General features: G+C 36.4%; 1 protein-coding gene across 1 annotated transcript in view; it reads right to left on the reverse strand.

The window, feature by feature from the left end:
* LOC129939851 (sodium/hydrogen exchanger 9B1) overlaps positions 1 to 15,746 on the reverse strand; it is a 145,146-nt gene extending 129,400 nt beyond the window's left edge. The window contains exons 1-2 of the mRNA XM_056048025.1: positions 15,565 to 15,746; positions 9,068 to 9,319 (exon numbers count right to left, since the gene is read on the reverse strand). Of these exons, the coding sequence (XP_055904000.1) occupies positions 9,068 to 9,319; positions 15,565 to 15,598 (286 nt within the window). The 5' untranslated portion in view covers positions 15,599 to 15,746. The remainder of the gene's footprint in view (positions 1 to 9,067; positions 9,320 to 15,564) is intronic.
* Positions 15,747 to 16,013: the final 267 nt, after the last annotated feature.

The raw sequence follows: 16,013 nt of genomic DNA on the forward strand, positions 1-16,013 counted from the left end.
TATTCCGGAGGTAGTGAACGATAAAAGTTTAAAGTCAGGTTTCTGCAGTTGAAGTGATGAAATGGAATGTAAGTAGGTATATAATATAATATGTTGGTGGTGCTCAAGGCAATTCCTGGAAATGTTGGAAAAAAGTACATGTAATAAATGAACTCTGGTGCTTTTCTTTCTTCTGTAAATGATTTGCAGGCTTAAGATTATTTAATCAAAAAGTGTGGTATGGAGTTTAATTATTATAAATGGATGAAGTTTTTGTGTTTATATCAAAAATATTAATTTCTTATTGACTTGTTGATGGACCAAAGGAAGAATCTTAGATGCAACCAAAGTTGCTGACATATTGGTTAAAGGGTATTTTTTTCTGCCATGGTTTAGGCCAGCAATGCAACTTTCTTGCCATGACGAAGTTCTTGCTTTACCTTCTAGTGTTGGCCCCCGGGAAATGATTTGTGTATCCCTTTATACATAAGTTAGAAAAAAATGCAAGGGCGAAGTTTCCTGGCTCTTCACGATAGGTTACGGAGATTAGCACTCTTCGTAACTGAACTCCATCCCGCTACGGAAACCGAAATCACGGTTCGGATAATTAATGATAACTCGTTGACGACCTTTGGCCTTTGTAGCCGGACAAAGATTGGTTTTTGCAATGTGAGGACGCTTCTGGACGCAGAAAGTAAAGGTCCTCGTAATGCCAGATTCCTCCAATTAGAGACAGAATTTATGCGGTACAGGATAGATATCTTAGGGTTAAGCGAAGTGCGATGGTTGGGATCGAGCAAATACAAGTCACCGACACGTAACACAGTACTGCTCTACTCTGGTCACGATCCAGGAAACTCTAGAGAACCTGGAGTTGGGTTACTTCTTACTAAAACGGCAACCAGTGACCTTATTTAGTGGGAGCCCCTTCGGAAAAGGCTTATCAAAGCTAGGTTTCAGAGTAGAGTACAACCCGTCACCATTATACAGTGTTACGACGCTCCGACGAAGCTCACTTCTGATGAAGAGAAAGAAAGCTTTTATAGTTAACTAAGATCCGCCTACAACAACACTCACTGCGGAGATATTATTTTGGTTATGAGAGACCTCAATACTAAGGTTGGCAGTAACAACTACGGGCTAAGGCATGTGATAGGTGTTCACGGAGTCGGCAATTGCAATGATAATGGTTAGAGGTTCATTGACTTCTGCAGCGCCAATTGGTGGCACTATGTTTGAACACAAACTCTGTCATAAAATTACCTGGATGTCGACGGACGGGCAAGCGTCTTCCAACCAAATTGACCACTTCGCGATAAGTCGACGCTTTAGAAGCAGTTTCTTGGATGTACGAAACAGAAGCGGTGCCACTTAAATATAGCTACCCTAAGACTGCGTACAGGTACAGTTCGAAGATCCAACGGAACAACACGAGCACCCAAATTCAACATCGCCCGACTAAAGGATCCCACGACCCGTCAACAATTTAGGGACCACCTGTCAAACGAAATGAGAACAATCAGCAGCATCGGTACATGACGACACCGAAGACCATTGAAATGCTGTGAAAAATGTTTCATTTCAGGTGCTGACATTATAGTCAGTAGGAAAGAAGGAAACAACAACACTTGGCTTTCTGGATCTTGGGCTTGGGCAAGGATCAACCAACGCAAACAGTTAAGGGCTTGAAAAACTTCTGCACAAGGCGAAGAAAGAAATGAGCTGGAGTCATCGTACCACATGAAAAAGAGAAAGATTCACCGCAGTGTGCGCCGCAACAAGCGTAACTACATCAACGCATTGGCGCAAGAAGCAGAAGATGCTGCAAACAGTTGCGACAGCAGGACCGTTTACAGAATAACCAAAGAGCTGACTGGTGCACACAGCTCAATGCGACACCTGGTGAAAGTAGTAGACGGTACTGTGATAAGTTCGCTGGATGAGCAAGTCAGAAGGTGGAAAGAAAATTTTCCTCGGTTTTAAACCGAGTGTTTGCAAACAACGTGCAGCCGATATACCTTCTGAGGCGCCTGAAGAAACTAATCCCCGAATCGGCACCACACCTCCCAGTTAAGATGAGATCGTTGCCGCAATTAAAGCACTTAAGAACAAGAAAGCGGTAGGACTTGATGGAATTCCCGCAGAGCTTTTACAAGCAGCGCCAACGTCATCAAGCGAACTGCTTCATCCACTCATAAATGAAGCCTGTGCCACCTAAAGCTTCCCCATGAGTGGAAAAAGGGAATTATCGTCAAGTTCCCAAAAAAAGGAGATCTTACAAAATGCGAAAACTAGAGAAGAATTTGCGTTCTACCTGCCGTTGCCAAAATAATAGCAAAAGTTATACTGGAACGCATCACAGAACACCTGGAGGCCACACTTGATGCCGAACAAGAAGGATTTCGTGCTGGATCCTCCGGTATTGATCATATTAACACTCTGCGGATCATTATTGAACAGTGCGTTGAATATCGAATACCACCACACCTGCTGTTCATCGACTTCGAGAACGCTTTTGATAGCGTTAACAGGGAGTACAGGGAATATATATATATAGCTGTTCGGAGGAGAGGTATCCCAGAAAAACTAATTGCTATTATTAAAGTAGCATATGATGGATCCAAGTGTCAAGTTTTGCACGATTTTAGGTATATCAAATGACTTCCTTCATAGAAGGACAGGTCAGGAACCTATAAAATCTATAATACGAAGACGCAAGTGGCAATGGATTATACATACGCTTCCGAAAGATAACCACTGCTTTGCAGGCGACGCAATGCAAGGGAATCCGAGATGTACTTTAAAAAATAACAGCTTCCGAAATTGTGTCCATTCTTCGTTTTAAAGCGGTGAAGTAAGGTATTCGAGAAGCTTATACTGTTCAAGTGGGCTGCGGACAACAAAATAATTCCGGATAACCAGGTCGGCTTAAAGGCGAGACATGATACTATTCATGCTGTGTCCAAGCTTGTTTCTGATATCCAATGGAACAAATCTGAAAGGCATTGTACGAGAGCTTGTATGGTTGACTTAGAGAAGATCTTCAACACCGTATGGTTAGAGGATCTGTATCTTAAGTTGACCAAACTTGGCATAAGTAAACCACTGTTTTAGGTGCTTTATGACATGCTTAAAGGTAGATGGTTTATTGTCAAAATTGGCAATGTTGCAACTACCAAAATCTTTAATATTAAAAATGGTCTACAACAGGGAGCTGTTAACTCGCCGATTTTGTTTAGCATTTGCAACAGTGATCTGATAGCCAGTCTGACTAAGGCAATAGCTAACGCCGAAGACTTTATTGCGTACAGAACATTAAAAAAATTGAGGTTATCAAGACACTTTTGCAGGGCGACTTTGACAAGATTCAGTAATATTGCGATGACTGAAAGTTAAAAATCAATTTTCAAAAATGAGAAAATATTCTATTTAGGACTCCGCTGTATGCAGCCTCAATTGATACGGGAAAGAACTGGACAAATCTAGTGATCGTTGTACCAAATCGACAGCCATTGGCAAATAAAAATGTATTAAAGTACCTTGGCATCTGGTTGGATCAGTACTTGTATTTCGACAGATATATGAGTGCTGCTCTGGCCATAGCCAGGGGAGTCTTTTCCCTGATAAAACAGTTGTTTTTTTACTAGCCGTCTTGACAGCAGGGTGAAGGTGATTTGCTACATGGTTCTTATCCGGCCTATAATTGCCTATGGGTGCCCGGTATGGTTCAACGTTGCCCCACATCAAATGGAAAAGTTTCGGGAGTTTGAGAGACAATGTCTGAGACGTTGCCTTGGACTAAACAAAACACAAGAGTCGGAGTACAAACATTACTACTCCAACCAGGTTCTATTCAACAGAGCCAACATAAACAGAATACATAATTTCTTGCTGAAGCTTGGTAGGGATTACATTGCGAGAGCGATGTATGTCGTCGACTAACAGCTTAATTTTTGAGGCTTACTATACTACCCCAACAATGATTATTAGTTCATTACTTAAAGGCAAGTTTTAGTGGCAGCTTTCCTCTATTTAGACAATCGAGAGCTGATAAAGGACAGAGAGGCGGTTCCGCTTTTCTACCACGTCAGCAGTAAACTGTAGATAGGCGACTCCTTTAAAGTCGAGGCGACGTCCTCGCACTAGACGGAGCCGAGCGCCTTCGGTTTAGTAAGACTGTTTCCGATAGGAACCAAAGAGTGATAGGTTGAAGCAGGAGAATCAGTTTTGGGTGGCACCAAAAAAATATATATAAAAAAAGCTTACTGTTCCTGTTTTAGTTTTTAGGTAGTTTTAAGTAATTTTAAGTAATATTATTGGTTTTGGTTAGGTGTAAGTAGCTTAGGCCAATAAGATATTTTTTTAGTTTTTGAAATTTTCGCTGTTTTTTTGAGAATTGTTGTCTTGCTTGAAGCTTATTTTTGATCAAGTAATCAATAAATTGTCAAATTGAATGCGTTTGGTGCGGCATCACCGACCCTTGTTTCTCTCGAAATAAGAGAGCTACCGCTACTGTAAATTGCGTATGCTTTAAAAATAAATCAGCTTAACACCGACGAAATTTGGTTCCACATTTTCAACGGAACTAGGCCTTAATAAATCTTTTTTACGACCAAGAAGTGGTATTTCTGACATGATGGTTAGGGCGTAGGATTGTCATGCGTGAGGTCTTGGGTATAATCCCTGCCTGTGCCTTCTAAAGTTTTTTTTGTCTAGGGTATGATCTGTTGCGAGGAATACATAAAACCTCTAAGAGTAACTATTGTCATGAAAACTGCTTTCTCAAATTGTCCATACGGAATGGTTGAGAGTTACAAGTCACTAGGCCCAAGTTCTCAACGGACTGTTGTGCCACCTAATTTTGTATTAATTTATAGATTTCTCGAAGGATGGCTGCAACTCTCCAAGTAACTAAATTGAAGTGAGTTCGGTTTTTAGAAATCGATCGAAAAAATAATTTCCTCGTAAAAAGGTAAAAGAGACTAAAAATTTGCATATTATCTGCAAAAAAATTGACCCTGAAGGTTTGATAAGAGTGGAGTGTAATTTATAGAAGTATAGACATGTTCCTGATCAAGTTGTAGAGTGTTCAATAAGTACTCATAAACACAATATGTTAGTAAATATCTCGTCCGCATAAAAATGTATTGTTTATCTTTAATAACATTGATGAGGTTAAAATGTTAAACCATTGCAAAATAATAAAAACTCCCTTTTTGAAAACAATGTACCTATTCTTCTAGATTTATTCGAAAAGGAGAAGATAGATTACTTGAGGAATATTATCTGGTCCAAATGAATAATCTTAATTACTTGGACTATAAGCTGATGAAGGGGATTTTCGGGGCTTTAGACAAGCAACCAAGGGTGGATTAAGGTCGCACACTTAGCTTGAGTTTTTAAGCTCCACTTAAAAATGTTCTCTAAAGGAGACTGACAAAATATGTACCTTAACCTTACATTAACATATTTCAAGAGCTAGAGTGACAATTTTAGTTATTGAATTATTTTATATAACACGGTAGGAAAATAAACCAGAAATTATAAAAAATTACTCTTTTGCATGAACCTCTTTAAAAAAATTTTGATTTTATAATAGTTAACAAAACCTTAAAACTGTAGAGTGAATGTGTTTGATTCTTAAATTTAAGGAAATTGGCTCATTTAAATATATAATTTTTCTAAAAATTAAATAAGGACAAATTAGGGTAAATAAAAAAGTTAGAAAGAAACTTAAGTGTGGCACTCATACTTGTTTAAGGAAAGTGTTCTTAGGATATTTATATTCTTGAAATTAGTGTTTAAATGTCAGTTCTAGAGAATCCATAGAAAATTCACTTCAAAAAGTAGTTTTTAAACATTTTTTTAAGATCTTTAAAGTTTTGTATTTATTAGAATACTATTTTTCAAAGAAAAAAAAGCACTTTAAGAAAGCCTAACAGTCTTTATATCCGTAAAAAAAATAATATGGAATTGAAGACGAGTTTCAGGAATTTAAAGGCAACTTAAAATCAAATTGGCTATATCTTATTCCAGTTTTCTTCTTAAGAACTTAAATATTTGCCCTTCCTTTCAGAAAAGATCTTATGAAAATAATTTAAAGCATTACTAGAGGTTTTTCAAAGTTCTAAATTTAGTCAAAACAAAGAATTAAATTGTTTTTAACAGCAAACCACTTTTTGGTGAATATCGTTAAATTACTAATAAATCTTAAGAAGAAATCTTGACTCATAGCAATTTAAACTAACGCTACCTATTCTACCTATAATCTACCCAAAACTAGAACAACGACAGCAGCAAATCTAACTATCTAACATTTGTTGTTTTTCATTTTTATTTTAAATTCCTTACTTAAAACTAAACCCTAAAACTATAAAAAAAAGTACTGAAGCTGGCCAAGGTTTAAAACCCAATCCCGACTACCCACTATCAAGTGCCGATTGAAGCCACCAAAACTGGTTGTCCTGCTTCACCCTATCAGTTCGGTCCCGTTCGCACACAGCCCTACTGAACCGAAAGAGCTCTGCTCCACCTTATGCTACGACGTCCTGATTGTACAGGAGTTGCCTATCCACGGTTCGTGGTCTTACGTTGTAGATTAGCGGATCTGCCAATCTATCCTGTATCAGACCGAATCTGTCTAAAAAGAGGAATGTCTATGGTGGAATGACCTCGAACGAGTTTTATTACGAAATTTTCAATTCATTGTATAGAACCCCGTTGGAATAGTAGTACACGTAAAAAGATTCGGCTGTTAGATATAAGCCGGTACAGCGTCGTAAACACTGCCGCTCGAACACCCGAAACTTCTCCATCTGGGAAGGGGCAACGTTGAACCACACAGGACAACCATAAACGATCATTGGCCGCATGAGGGCCATGTAGCAAATTATCTTCACTCTGGGGTCAAGCCGACTGCTGTAAAAAGCCGTTTTGTCAGAGTGAAGGCTCCTGCGGCCCCGGGCAGAGCAGCATTTATATGTCTGTCGAAATATAAATACTGATCAAACCAGATACCGAGGTACTTCACTACACTTTTGCTCGCTAATGGCTGCCCGTGAAGATCAACGATGACCATCTTGCGCCAATTCTTACACGTATCCCGTGGCCCTAGCCAACCGAGTCTGGAACAGAATTGTCTCCGACTTCTGGACATTTATTTTCAGTTTCCAGTAGCCGCAATATCGCTGAATCTTGTCGCAATCATGCTGCAAGAGAATTCTAATAACATCAACCTATCGGGCCGTTCTGTACGCAATTAGATCGTCGGCGTACGCAATTGCCTTTGTAAGACTACCTATCAGATCCCTGTTGTAAATGCTGAAGAGAATCGGCGAATTCACCGCTCCCCGTTGAAGACCATTTTTAATTGAGAATGTTGTGGTAGAAGTTACATTGCCACTTTTGACAACAAACTTTCTACCGTTAAGCATATCATAAAGTATATACATATAACAATGGCTTGCTTATTCCAAGCCTGCTCAGTTTTAGGTAAAGACCCTCTAACCATACGGTGTCAAAGGCCTTTTCCAAATCAACCAGAACAGCACCTGTGCATTGTTGTTTGGATTTATTCCATTGGATATCAGAAACGAGTTTAGACGCAGCATGAATTGTGTCATGACCCGCCTTGAACCCGAACTGTTTATCCGGAATTATTTTGTTGTCCACAGCCCACTTAGTCAGAGCCCTATTAATGATCTTTTCGAAAACTTTGCTGATGCTCGGAAGAAGACTTATCGACCGAAGATTTGACGGGTTGGAGTTGTCCTTTCCCTTTTTCGGGAGAGGATGAACCACAGCGGTCTTCCAATGCACTGGATAATATGCATTATTCAGTGTATTGTTAAAGAGTGTGGTTTAAATGTCAATTGCCTCCATCGGAAAATGTCTTAGTACAACGTTGGATATACTATCGACACCTGCTGACTTTTTGTTTTTATTGAGTTGAAGATGAGCTAAAGCTGAACCTTCGTCACTAACAAGGGACTTGGTCCCGTTTGCTCGGCGATTATGGCATTTGCCAAGGAATTGTCATTGAACCGCATGAAACCGAGATTGCCATTGTGTGAATCATTTTGAAGGTAAAAGTGATTAAGTAGGGCTCTGTTTTCCAGGTCGTGGTTAGGGCGAACGCTAACATTCACCTTTTGAACTTGCTGGAAATCAGCTCCCACCGCCTCCACTTTTTCCTTCGGCTCTTTAATTATATAAAAGTCATTATCAAAGATGGCTTCTTCTGAATCTATTTGCACCATCCTGAGTATGTCTCTGTTTTCTTCAGTTCTTTGGAGTATCATAGACAGGGAAGGTCAGTCCAACGCACAAGCCACTGGCTCTAGATCTGACCCCGTTAAAAATCAGGAACGGTGATTCATAATTTAAGTGATAGCTGTCAAAAACACTAATTCCAAACAAAAGTATTGCCTGATCGAGAACCATACGTCAAAGAAAAATACTCTTTATACGTTATAGTGACGCTTTTGTTTTCCAATAGTTTAAAATATATTAAGTGACTTTTTGGGAAAATTGATTCCCTACTCTGCCCTGCCTTACCTACAAATCGGAGGATATAAACACTTCTTCTATAGCATTGTATTTAGGTATTCTTTTTCAGAAATTCTTTGCTAAATAAAATTAGTTCTTAAAACTTGTTAATTTATTTTATTGTTCAAAGAAAATTATAACGCTCAGTAGTGAGTATCTACGAAGAACTATAAAACAAGCGATGCAATGTAATTTAAGCAGCTTAAAAAGTTTAAAAATTGACCTACATTTGTATAAAATACTTAATAATAAGTTTTTGACGTATGTAATATAATGAAAGGGAAATCAGAACGATTTCGGAATACTTGATGGACAGATCTGATACACAAATCTAGGAATCATAAAGTGAGGAAGTGCAATGAGTATGCTAAATGTATGCCATAATGTCCTTAAGGGCACCTTAAGTTTAACAACCCAAGTAAATAAAAATATCACAATGAACTCCCTTAAATCAAGGAATGTTTTTTGTTAAAAAAGGGGTAAAATTAATAAATTAAACAAAAAAGTTCTCAGATGTATGATTACAGATTTATAGACTTACCCTGTTGTTGCTGCTGACTCTTAAGCAAAGCCTCCAACTCTTCAACTTCAATATCAAGAGCCTCATTTCCATTTGAGTGCTTGGCTATGATGCTTTCATCATCGCCATCTACATCCAGATTCCCCACCAAACCATCAGAGTTATTGTCAGCTTCAGTAGCAGCGTTATTGTCACCATCATAAACAGTATCAGTAGTTGGTGGAGCCCTAGTAAAATCAACGATACCTCTTCCGTCAGCGTCAACAGCAACAGCTTAAAAAATGCAAAAATATGAAAAACATAAAAGATGAATATTTTTTATTTTTCTTTGGCACTTCGATTTCATTGATGACTATGAATAAAGGGAGTTGTAGGGAGCTGGTGGCAACTTACGTTGCAGCGGTATGATTTAGACCATTTTTTAACGTGTAGGTATTTGTTTAATAAATACAACGGATTCTTACGATTCCAATATTATAATTGGAATCGAAGCAGGAAAAATATAATTTAACTTCTAAAACAATGAAAAAATAAATAATTAAATTGGGTAGCGCAACAGTCTGTTGAAAACCAGGGCCTAGTGACTTACAGCTCTCAACCATTCCTGGGTGCGGGTACTGTTGTACGGAGGAGAACTACATTTTCAAGCCAATTCCGAACGGATAATTTGAGAAAGCACTTTTCATTACAAGAATTACTCTTGGAGAATTTGTCAATTCCTCGCAAGAGGCAGCACCCGTGAAAAAATTTTAGATGGCATAGGCAGCGATCGAACCCAAGACTTTTGGCATGACAGTCCAACGCACTTACCATAATGCCACGGGTACTACTCTAAAACAATGTTTTCGCAATGAGATTTAGAGCAGATGTTTTATTTGGCTTAAGCGTTATCCGTTTTGCGGTTTTGAAAGTACAGGGCTGGAGTTCGACATCTGTCACACTAAGTCCAGAAAAAAAAGTCCAACATTTACGAAAATGGATCGCTTAACTATCGCACAACGCATACAAATTGTCAAAGCCTTCGACAAAAATGGATTCTGAAGTGGATATTATGGCTTAGATAATCGCTCAGCAATTGGCGAAATTGCGAAGAAATTTGAAGAGACTGGATTGGTTGCAGATATTGTAAGGCGTGAGAAAGATCGTTTCGTTCGTATCACTAAAAATATCGCTGCTGTAAGTGAAAGTTTTGGCCAAAACCCGAATGTGTCAATTCCTCGTCGTTCTTAGGATTGTCTTATGGTACATTATAGCCAATTTTGTATTTGAATCTACAGCTACATACAACCATATAAAGTCCAGCTCCCACAACAACTGAACCCAGCTGACCATTTACAACGTCGAATTGGTCCTTGAACAACAAGCGGTGGACGTCGATTTTTCGAACAAAATTTTCTTTAGCGACGAAGCACAATTCTTACTCGGTGGGTATGTTAATAAATAAAATTATTGTCGTACTCGTATTTGGGGTTCTAAAAATCCTTTGGTAATTGAAGAGAGACCATTACATGCACAAAAAGTCACTGTTCGGTTCTTTGATCAGGGTTTAGATTGGACCTTATTTCTTTGAAAGCGACAATGGAGCGACTATCGCCGTACACATGTAGCGTTTTAGTCATATGAAACTAACTTTTATTGCCTGCTATTGAAGAATACGACTTCAAGAATATGTAGTTTCAACAAGACCGGTGCCACATGCCACACAACTCGAGCGAATATGAGTTTATTGCCAGAAAAATGTGACGATATCAACTCGACACCAATATCATGCGATTTGATACCTCTGGGCTTTTTCTATGCAGATAAACCTTTGAATCTAAAGCACTTAAAAACCAACATTCGTATGGCTGAGCCTGAAATACCTCCCAATATGTGTCAAAAAGTAGTCGAGAATTACCTCGAAAGAATCGATGATCGCAACAATTTGCGTAGTAATCATTTAAGTGAGGTAGTATTTCACACATAATTTCAACTTTTAAAATTTATAATTAAAAAAGAAATATCATGAAATCAAATATTTTGTATGTATTTTATTTACGTTTACTTTTGAAACCGCAAAATGGATAACAATATATACATTTGATTATAAAGGGCGTTTCTTTATAAAAACATAAAATTTGCCTGTAATTGGCGTTTTTCTTTTTTAGTTCAGAGTTGACCACTGAGCAGAGTCTGAGCGAACAGAGTAGAGTAGAGTTCTGAGCAGAGTATGTTCAGAGCTCTTTGATTTAAATATGAAACAACTTGAGCACTAAACTATCATGATTTGAAATGTCGTCTATTCGAAGGCGTTACAAATGTGTTCTTTAATCAAATTAATTAAAAAAACAATCATAGCGTTGATCCATTTGACGGATGAAATAAAATTGATTCATAAAAATGCTATATGCAATTTATAGTTTTTTTTTTTAATTACCTTTCCTTGTGGACTAGAGCGACCAGCGCCTTCAGCCATTTTTATTGTTTTGATGATAATTTTTTTTTAATTTCCCGGCTTTCAAATATAAAATTGTTTGTGTTCAGCATTTTACTCCCTTTACTCTGATATTTTATTCTGAGCTCACAGAGCGCGCTCTAAGCATGTTAAGAACTAAAATAGTAACATGAGTTTCATCCGAGCTCTGCTCTGAACTAAAAAAGAAAAACGACTAATGTTTCAGTGCTCATGGCAACCACGAATGAAAAGGTTCAAAAGATCAAAACAACAACAGTTAAAGGTTACTTTTTTGGGCCATAAAGACAAAGAGCAGTTTTTCAAAGTACTATAATTGTCCTGTTGTACATATTGCAAATGGTGTAAGGGTATTTGTCAATGCTTGATCTAATTACGATGTAGTCAAAGAAGTACCCGACCTGACGTCGTTGTTTCAAAGAATTACTATAGTAGAGAGTACCAATCTTATGAAGCTTTAGTTTGAAGTTTGACGATGTTTGACAGCCATCAATAGCGAACGCTCCCATTGAATTTGCAAACTTTAAAAATTTGGTCATCGTATTGTGTAACAGTAAAATATTGAGTTCCAGAGTTTAAACGAGGCCGTACAAGCTGCCAAGACGAACTTCGTAGTGATCGACCAAATGATATGACCAAGCCAAAAATGGTGAAGAAAATCAAAATGTCATCGGATGACTGTCAACTGAAAGTGCACGAGGCATTTACTAGGCATTTTAAAAAGTGCCGTATATCACATATTGACTAAACATTTGGCCATAAGAAAGCTGTGCGTAAGATAGGTGCCACGATTACTTACAATGCAATAACAACAGCGTCGTGAGGATAATTCAATGGAGCTTTGGCTAAGTATCATAGCAATTCATAACCATGGATGAAGCAAGTGCATCACTTCACACCTGAGACGAAGAAACAGTAAAGACAAAAGACTGAAGGGGGAAAATTGGCTCCAAATAAGGCGAAGGCAAAATCATGGATTTTTTTAGGGATATGCGTTGGATAGTTTTTATTTGTCATCTTTAGAAAGGAAAATCAATCAACAGCGAGTATTATACGAACTTATTGCAGCGTTTGAGTGACGACATCAATCAAGAAAAATTGGCAGCTTTTTGGCAAAAAAGAAATTTTTGTTTCATCGATACAATGCGTCAGTCCAGTCGTCTGTTATTGTCATGGCCAATATCAATGAGTAAAAGTTCGAATTGTTTCCTGACGCACTCTGTTGAGGATTTAGTTGATTTGTATTTTGAGGAGCTCAACGGTTCTCAATTAACCGAAGCTATTGAACATTGCTGGTAAAAATGTATCCAGCTAAAATTTGACTAAGATAAATAAGGATATTTTCCCAAATTTGTTGTGTTTTCTTTGTTAGATCGGATACTTCTGGGACTATTAAATCAAAATCAAAGCATAGGTACTGATTTCCTTAAGGGAAGCTCTTGCCTTTGTTTTAGGAAATGACTATGTTAACAATAAAACTGGTAGAGGTTAATACTGGAATGTGTATGTCGAGGTGTGTCGTTTACGAGTTTTTGAAGTCTATAGAGATATAATTATAGCAGGAAAGTGGTGGACAATTTAGACCGATTAGTTTCCATAGAAACTCCTGCCCAGAACGTGTGTTAAAACTTATACCTTGAAATGGATAAAAGGGCTGCGGGCAACAGTATGAGTAGGTATAGATGCAGTCGCATACTTTGTCTCCCTATGCGTGGAAAATGTAACGGAGCTGACTGCAGCAACACGGAACCTGTTACAGAAGCAGATTTAAACTATCACGAATCGCAATGGCACAGTTTTAATAAGTAAACCTTCTTAAACTATTTAAATCAAAAAACAAAACTTTTTTGCAGGTGTATATCTCTTCGCCACAAAAAGTGCAATACAAACCCCACCAGACACATTCCACCATCATTTAAGAATGACAATGACTTGTCTTAAAGAAGCCTTTCTGCTCAAATTATGTTTAGTTTAATATAAACATTGAAATACATTTAGAAAATGATCAATATATAAATATTTAACTGAGACATTTTGTTTACTGTGAAAAACATTCCTCTCTGTCTTAATCGCCAAAAAGCACTATTTAAGTTTAGTTATTTTAATCTTTTGATTCTTGGTTGCCGAGAGGTTTGAAACATTTTAACAAATTTTGTGATTCTATTGAGTCATTGGAAAATGTTATGGCAATTATGCTGCACATACCTCTCTCCCTATAAAAAAGAACCTAGTGACTCAAATATATTTGGCTCTTTATTAATTTCCCATAGGAATTTATTGTAATTCGTCCGATTTGTCAAATTGAAAACGTTGACATTTCTCGACGTATCAAAGTCCCCAGCGTCGAAGTAATAGATTTTAAGAGAGATGTCTGTGCGTGCGTGCGCACGCACGTTTAAACGTCCGAGAAGCTTTTTTCGTCGTCCATATCTCAGGAACAGATAATATGTAATTCAAAAAGGAATCAAAAAAATTGCGTGGGTGGTGTTTCTACCATAGTAATTTTTAAAAAGGGTGACATTTCTGATTAACCCTAAATATGTCACTAACCAATAACGCTAGAGACTTGAATTAAATTCTTAATTATGTATTTTAAAGTCATACGAAACAAGTATATTTTTGAGTTTAAAAAAATATTTGACACCTTGAAAATATTACGAACTCTAAAACAATTTTGTGCAACGAAGTATAACATATTTAACATCTGGTAACATTTTAAGAAAAATCGAATTGACAGTATTTTTGTATAAAAAATAAAAACGAAAAAAAAACATTACTCGAAGTTGCTAAAAATTTATTTTCGACTCAAATATCTTTTCAAAACTTTGAGATATTGGCTTCAAACTAATTTTATCTTTTAAAAACTACTGTCAATATTCAGTAAATTTTGAGACAAAATTAATTGACAGTTTTTTTAACAAAAAATAAAAACCTACAAAAAATTAATTAAAGTTTGTAAAAATTGATTTTCGACTCAAATATCTTTTCAAAAACAAAAAAGCTTCAAACTTATTATATCTCACAGAAAATATTATTTTCGACATTCAGTAAATTTTGTATAAAAATCCAAAAATTAATATTTTATAAAAATTGATGTTCGGTTCTCGATATCTCGTGATCAATAAAAGATTTTGACTTTACGTTTGTTTTATTTTTCTGATTTGTATTTGTTTATAGTATAAGAAATAAGAACTTTTAAGAGGTGCTACTGAAATTGGTAAAAATTGTTTTCTATTAACATTGGTATTGGTTTTCCACAAAAAATCTCGTTAACAGAAATTGATTTCGAAATCAAACTATTTTATTATATGCAAAATATTGTTGATAATTTTAAAATGTTTGAGAATAATTTAACTGACAACTTTTTGTAAGCAAGACAAATCGACAAACGGGATTTGAAGTTATCAGTGTGGGTCGCATCCCGGTTTCTTTTTTTAATGCATTTGACAAATAATGTATCCATTCGAAATTTTATTAAGAAAACATTCATTTTGAGGTGAATATTAAAATATTTGAACATTAAAAATTGATAAAAACACTTACTACTACTTTTTAATAAATAATTTAATTTCTTTGATTTATGTTTTATTATGTTGGGCATTAAAAACTACCCTGAAATTACACCTATGTCATATGTTTTTGTTGTTTTAAATTGAATACTTCAGTTTGTTTTATGTAGGCCTCTGTAGACCTCCTCCCATCAAATCAAAATATCATTTAAGAAAAAGACTATAGTGGTACTTCAGCGGGATTTTTATGTGTTACTTAGGATGACATCCTGCTTTTATTCCAATTATAAAGTTTCATCAATTAATTAATTGTACCTTTGACTCTATCTTTCGAAGACTAATATTTCTTGCATTATCATTATGTACTTAAAATCTAATTTCGACTTAAGGATTTTTGGAATAATACAAAAGTATTGGATTTGACAAACTGCCAGTTGCCACCAACACCTTAAAATCTCGTAAAGTCACGTCAGAATAAAATCACAAAACAAAAACAACAACAAATATTACTCAAATGCCAAACACAAAAGCGCCCACTTCTTCAAAGTGCCATTTACCTGTTCGATTGGAATTCGAGTTGTTCTTGATCATTGTATTTTTTCGTTGTAGTTGTTGCTTTTGTTGTTTTTGTGTTTCTGTTGTTGTTGTTGTCGGTGTTGAAGAATGAAGTGGAAAATTGGACTTTGTATTTCTTGAGTTAAAGCACTCAGTTTGTAGTTTTATAAGATTTAAGTGGAAAAATAACACTCAAATAGTCTTTTGGGAGAGGTAAACAACACTATTTTTGTAGTTTTGAATTAAAAATATATCAAAGAACAACTCGAATTTTGAAGTATAGTATATTTTATAATTTTGAAGCTTGTTTATAGGTCCACGAACGACGAGACGCACGACAACACGCACGCAAGACTGTCATCGCAATCAAAACAAAATAAATTAATTAAAGTTTTATAAATAGTTTATTATTGTCGAGAGTGGTGCTTTCTCACAGTATAGGTGCCTACTC

This window comes from Eupeodes corollae, chromosome 1 (genome assembly GCF_945859685.1).
Source record: "Eupeodes corollae chromosome 1, idEupCoro1.1, whole genome shotgun sequence".
NCBI classification, from domain to species: domain Eukaryota; kingdom Metazoa; phylum Arthropoda; class Insecta; order Diptera; family Syrphidae; genus Eupeodes; species Eupeodes corollae.